General features: G+C 38.7%; 4 protein-coding genes across 4 annotated transcripts; 2 read left to right on the top strand and 2 right to left on the bottom strand.

The window, feature by feature from the left end:
- Positions 1–1,465: 1,465 nt before the first annotated feature.
- RHIMIDRAFT_285484 (translation initiation factor eIF-2A) lies at positions 1,466–3,553 on the bottom strand (the record flags this gene model as incomplete). The annotated part of the gene is made up of 8 exons (XM_023613284.1): positions 1,466–2,605; positions 2,657–2,751; positions 2,804–2,892; positions 2,947–3,046; positions 3,108–3,223; positions 3,271–3,342; positions 3,403–3,472; positions 3,523–3,553. 8 exons carry the CDS (start codon positions 3,551–3,553, stop codon positions 1,466–1,468), a joined length of 1,713 nt encoding a protein of 570 aa, XP_023464250.1.
- Positions 3,554–4,399: 846 nt separating this feature from the next.
- RHIMIDRAFT_298612 (uncharacterized protein) lies at positions 4,400–5,384 on the top strand (the record flags this gene model as incomplete). The annotated part of the gene is made up of 1 exon (XM_023614304.1): positions 4,400–5,384. One exon carries the CDS (start codon positions 4,400–4,402, stop codon positions 5,321–5,323), a length of 924 nt encoding a protein of 307 aa, XP_023464249.1. The 3' UTR covers positions 5,324–5,384.
- Positions 5,385–5,902: 518 nt separating this feature from the next.
- RHIMIDRAFT_217292 (solute carrier family 25 protein) lies at positions 5,903–7,177 on the top strand (the record flags this gene model as incomplete). The annotated part of the gene is made up of 5 exons (XM_023607326.1): positions 5,903–6,079; positions 6,136–6,220; positions 6,286–6,522; positions 6,573–6,949; positions 7,004–7,177. Coding segments are annotated over exons 1-5 (918 nt in total), but the record flags the coding sequence as incomplete, so codon positions are not given.
- Positions 7,178–7,346: 169 nt separating this feature from the next.
- RHIMIDRAFT_228576 (small G-protein Ras2) lies at positions 7,347–8,437 on the bottom strand (the record flags this gene model as incomplete). Its single annotated transcript, XM_023607620.1, has 5 exons — positions 8,369–8,437; positions 8,101–8,166; positions 8,036–8,053; positions 7,760–7,887; positions 7,347–7,704 (listed from the first exon to the last, which is right to left on the bottom strand). Exons 2-5 carry the CDS (start codon positions 8,164–8,166, stop codon positions 7,347–7,349), a joined length of 570 nt encoding a protein of 189 aa, XP_023464247.1. The 5' UTR covers positions 8,369–8,437.
- Between the last annotated feature and the right edge of the window lie 46 nt (positions 8,438–8,483).

The following is an 8,483-nucleotide window of genomic DNA, read 5'->3' as shown; positions in this document are numbered from 1 at the left end:
TATGAGGCAAAAGTGCTCACTTCTTTATAAAAACTCATCTATAGGCAGAATACATATCTAATAATACGTGTTGGAATGGATAGCAGCAGTAAATGATTTTTTATCTGATCAAAATATTATTTTATAGTCGGCCCAAAGGGGCCGATTGCCAAATCTGTACTTGTTAATTATTGACGTTAATTTTATAAAATATTGTTGTAAAATAAAAAAAGTATTTACGTAAAAAGACGACAAAGAAAAACACGTTTGAATAAAACGACATTATGTCAAAAGAGAGAGAGATAATGAGTATATGTAGAAAAAGAGAGAAAGAGTATGTTAGTATTAGAGCACATATCCCAATATTAGTTTTACTTACCACCAAGGTGCATTCTGGGGAGGGTAGCGATAACTACCCAGGATTGTTTAAACAAAAAAAAAAAAGGAACGGAGGACACAGAGAACCCAGGGCGTCAGAAGAGACTATTGGGGAACGTTCCAGATACACGCCAGAGAGCAAAGAGGGCGGGACAAGCGAGTCAGAACAAGGGCCATGGGGCATTGTTTTTTGGAAACATAGTATATCCGTGGATGTCAAGACTGATACTACGAAAATATTCTTGGTGACGACGAATTTACATTTCATACAACATGAATTTTGTTCTCACCATTGGGTGCATTTATTTTCGATCACAGGCGAATTTACTTTCCGGAAAGACTGTATAACGTGCAGTAACGTGACTACAACGCGTAAAATGAAAACCATGTGAATATTTGAGAATAAGTCACTTCTAGCACTAGTGTTATCTACAACGCCAAAGTTCTTGGTTATTCTGAACCACAATATGCAGCGGTTTTTCATTGTCGTTTTTTTGTTGAAACACGCACCCAAGCTACATAAAATATAAGCAGAATCTTATGGGATAAACTTGTATTGATACTTGACACTTGCAGATGAACGAAAGAAACTGAACGCTGCACGGTTTCATCACTTCTGCTACCTTTTACCTTAATTGGAAAGTATGTCCAGGCAGAGCTTTCTGCCGTGAAGATTGAAATAGTTCTACTCAAGCAACAAACCACCCACTTCCTTGAGCGTGTAACTTAGGTCTCCACTGTCACTAGATTGGCCGTTTCTAACCTCTCTACCCAAATCACCATGGCAACATCAGCTCCTTTAGAAGCAATCTTCCCTTCCATCTTCGAATCAAGGTTTAAAATGCCTTTATATTCCTGCCATAGCGCTGTCTCCCGGTCAGCCAGATATGTACCTGGTTGCAACGCCTGTATATCAGCAGCAGCAGCAGTGCCCTCAATATTCACTATCCGGACAGTCGCCTGTTCTTCTTTTTCACAGTGACTGAGATTTTTAGTTTCCATGATCGTCCCTTTTATTGTTTATTACGATTAGTTGGCCGTTAAGTAGAATAAAAAGAGAATGCATTATTCCAAAGACAAGGAATAAACTTTATTTAAAAAGTAAACTCTAGAGACGCAGGTTGGCAATCTCCCTTAAGATAGACACTTCACTGGCAACCTTTTGTTGCTGAGCAGGGGCCAACTCTTCTCCACGACCCATTTTCTCTTTTAATTCTGCAATTTGTCTAAGTTTCTTTTCCAGGTTACGGATCTTCTTTTGTTTATCTTCAGTCGATAATGCAGCATCACCCGTAGTTGAGTTATTCTCTGACTCGTTCTTGGACTCTTTCTTTTGGTTGTTGTTTTTCTTTGGTTTTCCACCTACGGGAGCACCAACAACTTTTCTCTGGGAAGGTGCGCCCTTGCCAACACCATTCAAGGCAGCCGCACGTTCAGAAAGTGACATAGGTTTACCACCACCACGAAGATGAGGTGGTCTATAAGCTCCCGAAGGAATTGCTGTTGTCTTGGCTGCGCTTGTCTTGGATGGAAGTATCTTGACGGGTGTAGGTGGAGGCGACATAGATCGCATGGGGAAAAGTGCTACAGGTTGAGGACGATATGAAATTTGATAGAGCTCTTCGATTTCCTCTTCATACACTAATGTGCCCGATTGATGCCACAACTTGAATCCGTTGTCGACACGAAGACGTGGCGTCATGGTAGCAGTCAGTAGGAATCGACCACAGGGAGACCATTCGCAGTGAGAGGCGTTGGATGCAGAGAAGGTATTAAGCTTTTTCAACGTCTTTCTGTCCCAAAGATCGACAGTACCGTTCAAGTTTCCAAAACCAGCAATACAAATAGTACGTCCTTGAGGATTATATCGAACAAAGTTACGAGGATTGATACCAAAGTCATGAACAGGCTTTGCTCTATGGTCAAATAAAGTAGCCTTGGCAGGCATAGAACCGTAGATGACAATAAATTCTTTTGAATCAGGTCCCCAAGTAACATCGTGAACAGGACCTTCCTTGTCAAGAGGCACGCGACAGTCAAAATTGCCAGCGACGGCAAGGTAGTAAAGGTTTGTTTCGCCATAGTATGATTTGTTAGACTTGTCCACATCAGTGTGTGTTAACACAAGGAGATTAGTACCCAAATCGTTCCAATAGAGCGTCACGCTGTCTGCCTTGAAGAATGTCTTGCTCGAGAGTGGTGACTTAAAGTTGGGAACACTATACATACGAACAACGCCTGGAGCGCCCTAAGCACACAGTTAGTCAAGCCCTAGTACTATCTGTTGTAAAATACTTGCCTTCTTTTCAGGCACAAATACTGCAACAGCGGGAGATTTGCCTGGACTTAATGAAAACTGAGCAATACCTTCGATTTGAAGTCTGGCCCATACAGCTACACGTTGTATGTTAACAAACTGTAACAAGAAAAAAAATATCGATACTACCTTTGCCAACATTTCTACTTTCCCAAAAATGAAGTTCACCAGTGACCATACGAGCGCAGTATTTTTCATCGTCTGTCCACTGAAAATTCCTAATGCATACCCTTTAGTCTCTCTCTCTCTCTTTGTTGATAATGTTCATTTACCAGTTATTTTGAGCTTTTTGGCTGAAAGCTGCAATTTCCTGCCCTGTCTTTGCATCCCAAATGGTCAAGTTGTTGTTTGCAGAACCATCTTCTCGCTTGGCTGTAGTTTTTGTTCAGAATGGTTAATGATCCAAAAAAAAAATAAACAAGTTCAAGCTTACAGGGACGTTCCCAAGTGGCAACATAACTTCCTTGAGGTGAGAACCAAAAGTCGATCACGTTCTCTCTTTTAATTTCGCATCGTGGTTCCAGACTGTTGGCATCAAACACTTTCACACTATAAACATATTAATAACCATAAATAGCAATGATCACTAGATTTACCATTGATTGGTGGAGTAAGCGTAGGCATGACCATGTTTACTGTACAGGAACATACGAGCGGCTGCTTCTGGTCTAGATTAGACGGATGAATAAATACAGGAATGTCATGCAAAGAGAATTATGCTTTCTTACTTTGCGAATTGGCTGGTAGGCTTTAGCTCAGGATAGCCATTCCAAATTGTCAAATCCTTTTGAGAACGAACTATGAATGGTTTAAAATCATGGTTTATCTTTTAGTAGGATGCAACTTACACGAGAATTGGGTAAGTGGTCTGGCAGACATTGGGAGCAAAGTACGAAGAAAAAGAGCGGAATAAGAAAAAAATAGGCAGAGAGAAAAGAATAGGAGGAGAGGAGAAAAAGCAGTACCGCTCAACGTCCCGCTTGAGGCAAAGTTGAGTTTATATTCTTTATGTAAATGGTTGCTTTCCAACAACATTCGATATAATCCTTTTTTGATAAATGTATGTGTAGTTTGGAAATATGTTTTTTAAATAAAGGAGTGGTTGTGTCGAATTGAATACAAGAACTATTGTTATCAGTTCAGCATGTTTAAAGAAATTCCTTACTTTCCTCTGATTGGTCCCATTGAAGAGCGAGCACTCGCCAACGCTTTTCATTTGTTGATTTAAGAAAAGTACATTCACTGATCTCTTGATCATCTTATTTTTTAAAATAAAAAACAGAGAAAACTCTAAACAGAAAAAAAAGATAACTAGATAAATTCTTAATACAATGCTTCAGCATTCTGCAGTCGGCTATGTAAGCAGGTGTATCCATAGTAATAACAACTGCTATGGTAACATATGATAGCAACCGTTGATATGGATAGTGATCAGTGACATTCGAACCCAGCACACATCCACCTTCTTTTGGAACCCTAAGAAGCATTTATGCAGTCAAACTAATTAGATTGGGCAAGTGTTTCAATTTGAGCTCACGTGTAAAATTAAACGACAAAAAATAAGGGGAATATGTGTGGATCCATCTTCTAAACGTGACCATGAATCAACCAATCAGAATTACACGTGGTTTTTTCATACCTTTGTTATTGGATCAAGGTGTATTATAGGATTATTTTCCTACGTTTCTTGTTTTCTTTTCTTCCTTCTTTCTCTTCAATTAAAGAATGGCTCCTGCACCAAAGAAAAGAAAAAGATCAATGATCGAAACTAACAAGGCGACGACAACAACAGGAACAGCACCGACAAGCAATCCCCCTTCAACACCTACCACTACCGTTGCTTTACCTCCCCCCATGGTACCTTATCATTTTATACCTTATCCAGTCTATCATCCACCGCCACATCCCTATTATTTGCCCATTCATCCTCCCATCTCTCCTCGTCAATCACCTACGCTTACATCTTCTACTTCCTCATCTAATCAACCACGTATTCTGCCTAAAACACCTAATTCAAATGCAGCTACTAGCCCTGCAGCTGCATTCTATACCTACCATCCTTACCAAATCTCGCCACAATTACATCCAGGCCGTCACAACTCAATCTCAAGCACAACTGCAGATGAGCGAGAACAAGCCAGAAAGATATCTCATAGCGCGATTGAACGAAGACGGCGTGAACGGATCAATGATAAAATAGCTCAACTCAAACAATTGATCCCGTCCTGTGCCGATCGACACAACTTACACAAAATGACCGTCCTTCAGAGTGCGATTGATTATATAGTCTATCTCAGAAAGGTCGTTCAAGACTTAGGCAAAGATCCGGATCAGTTGCCTCCAAAAATTAAGTCAAAAGAACCAGAGCAACAGCAACAGCAAGAACAATCTACTGAACAGCTGCCACCACCTCAAATCGGACATGAAGAAGAAGAGGATGATGAAGAAGAAGATGACGAAGAATCTTGGTCAACGCCATGCTCCCCTACTAAAAAGCAACCTTCTGTGCTACCGACTCCACCTTCCACTGGGCTGAAGCCGATGGATTTGCTGACAAACCATAAAAAAACACAAGAATTACCAAGCCCACCTAGCTCTTCTTCTTCCACTGCTGAACGAAATATGAATCTAGAAAACCTACTTTGTTAATTTAAATATATATATATATGTGTATACCATAGTAGTTATTGGCACACAATACAAGATCAATGGGATTTCCACTTTAGTGATCTTGGCTGTCAATCTTTTCTTTATCGTTTTCGACTTGACAGCGCATAATAATATAAAATGATCTTCATCTTTTTGAGAAAAGAGTCTCGTATAATGTGGTCAATACTTTATAAATAACACCTAACTGAGAAGTTGTCAGAGACTTAATATAAATATTCTTTGGCTTCTTTTCTTTTTTGGATCGAAAGGTATGACCAACTACTCCCCAGTCTTAAGGTATGTTATATTTTTTACTCTTGTAAGAAACTAGCGTATAGTGTTATGGATCATAAATTGAGCTTACCCCAGTGAAAGTTGGAGATAGCTTGGTTCTGATCTCAACTATTCCTTCTACCTCTTCTACTCTTTTGTTTGCTCTTTCTTCCTTTTTTCTCTGCCAGTTATCGCTGCTTTCACCCAAGATACACTTTAGGTAAGATATAATCATCTCTTTTATATATTTGCTTTCTGTTTTCTCTTATAAACTCTCTTCTTTTAACATAAGTGTCTAATATCAAATGATTTATTAATCATTTTCTTTATTCATTCTTTTGCTTCTGGTGGGCTCCCTTTTATCATTTGTTGTCTCACTTGTCTGAAATTTTATTTTATTTCATTTATCAGTCTGTGAATAATTTCTAAATAGTGTAAATGGCAACTACCAAGACACCTTCATTCACAGGTTCACCGCATACAGTAAATAAACCGTCTCTTCACTCATGTTCACATACAGCGGGCTAAAACTGTCTTAGGACCAAGCACTTGCAGGATTTGGTGCTGGCATGGTGTCAACAGCCATACTTCATCCCCTGGATCTTATCAAGATTCGCTTTCAAGGTAAAAAAAAAAAGAGAGAGAGCATTTACCAGAACCAAAGCAAATAATTGAACCCCATTTTAAAGTCAATCGATACTCTAATCAGAGAATGCTCGGAGGAACAGTTAAGGCATTCAGGGAGATATTAGTAGAAGAGGGCTTCTGGCGTGGCCTTTACCGTGGAATCACACCCAACATGGCTGGATCAACTTTGAGTTGGGGAATGTATTTTGGTTGGTACAGTCTGATCAAAAAATACATGAAAAAGGATAGTCAAGGCAAACTATCACCTGTTCAACACTTGACAGCTTCTGCTGAAGCAGGTAAAAGTAAACAAACAAATAGTGGGTAGAGGAAGCTCATTTTGTATTAGGTGCACTTACGGCTCTAATGGCCAATCCACTTTGGGTTGTCAAGACACGCATGTGCACTACCACACGACATATGCCAGACGCCTATAAAGGATTATTTGACGGCCTCAGGAGGCTGTATACAGAGGAAGGCATTCGGGGACTCTATCGTGGTATGATACCTGCTCTCTTCGGCGTTTCCCACGGTGCAATTCAATTTATGGTCTATGAGGAAATGAAAAAGAGAAGAAACGAGTTGAGACAGCAAATGGGTGTTATTGCGTCGGACGAATTGAACGCAAAACTAAGTCAAACAGAGTATTTGGTGATGGCAGCCACATCCAAGACGATTGCAGCCGTAGTAACCTATCCTTACCAAGTATTAAAGAGTCGACTTCAGGTAATAAATTACTGATTTATTCTAATAATATCAGCTCAAATATTCGTTGGACAGGATCAGGCAACAAAAGATACATATAAAGGAGTGATCGACTGCGCAAAAAAAGTGGTCCAAGCAGAAGGATTTCTTGGCTTTTATAAGGGTTTAGCACCCAGTGTCATTCGTGTCTTACCAGGCACCTGCATCACATTTTTAGTCTATGAAAACTTGACACAGTGGTTTAAGAATCATGGCTCTTAGTATTTATTTGTTTATATAAATTATCATTAAATATAGAAAATTAAGCACATCTCAAAGATAAAACGAAAAGTGGTATTTTTGTTGCGTGTAAATGAAGAGGGTAGAAGTACAGCAAAGAAGGGAAAAAAAAACAAAAACAAAAATGAAGAATAATAATTTACAAAATCAAGCAGTTCTTCTTCTTCTCCTTCTTACTCTTTCCTTTTGATCCACCAGGGTTCAAGCCTTCTCTTTGGGCTCTAATTGCCTTGACAACTTGATAAAATGACCTTTCGACATTAACGCAGGTCTTTGCAGAGGTTTCAATGAAATCACATGCCAATTGTTTAGCCATAGCAATACCTTCTTCTCTAGTCACTTCTCTTTCAGTTACTTTGTCACACTTGTTACCAACCAACATCATGGGTACATTTTCAACATCTTTAACTCTAAAAATTTGGTTGCGGAAACGTTCGATACGTTCAAACGTTGATCGAGATGCGATTGAGTAGACAAGTAAAAATCCTTCGCCGTCTCTATGTGAAAGAGTATATCAATATTTATATTCTCGGTGTGTCAACATGATCCTACCTGATCCATTGATCTCTTAATGCAGTATATTCTTCTTGACCAGCAGTATCTAATACTTCGAGAACACATGGTTGATCATCAATAACGACTTGCTTGCGATATGAGTCTTCAATGGTTGGGTCGTATGTCTATAGATCATGTTAATTGACTCCTTCATCCTCCTAATAATATGTTTGTTTTACCTCTAAACAACGCAAGATGGGAGACAAGAAAGGAGGAAGGGAAAGAGGAGAGTTAGTATGTTTCTTTAAATGATTGTTCCCATATTTTACCAACAAAATGATTAAGACACAGCTAAAACAAAGTTAATCACATGAGCTTCAATCATCAGACGTACTTACTTGAATGGTCAAGGCAGTTTTACCAACACCACCATCACCAAGAACAACTAACTTGTAAAGCATCATCTTTAAACACCGAAATAATTTTTTTGTGTAAAGAACCACGTTTTGTTAAAATAACACGAGGTTTTGAAAAATATAATAGTTTTTTTAAAAAGGGAATTCCGAAATGAATGAACATAAAAAAAGAAGGTCATTTTAATAATGCTGTTGATTTGAATATTTGCGTATATGTGTGTATATGCAAGTGTATTTATGTATAGTTTACCTTGTAAAAAAGTCTATGTTTTATCGGTGGAAATAATAAAAAAAGATATCAGTAAAGACAACAAAAGAGAGAAAGAAAGAAAGAAAAAAAAAGAATGATTTAAACAATCGAATAC

The sequence above is a fragment of the Rhizopus microsporus genome (assembly GCF_002708625.1).
Source record: "Rhizopus microsporus ATCC 52813 unplaced genomic scaffold scaffold_13, whole genome shotgun sequence".
In the NCBI taxonomy this organism is placed as follows: Eukaryota; Fungi; Mucoromycota; class Mucoromycetes; order Mucorales; family Rhizopodaceae; genus Rhizopus; species Rhizopus microsporus.
Note: the sequence above shows the minus strand (reverse complement) of the source record. Positions and strands in the feature narration are given on the sequence as shown.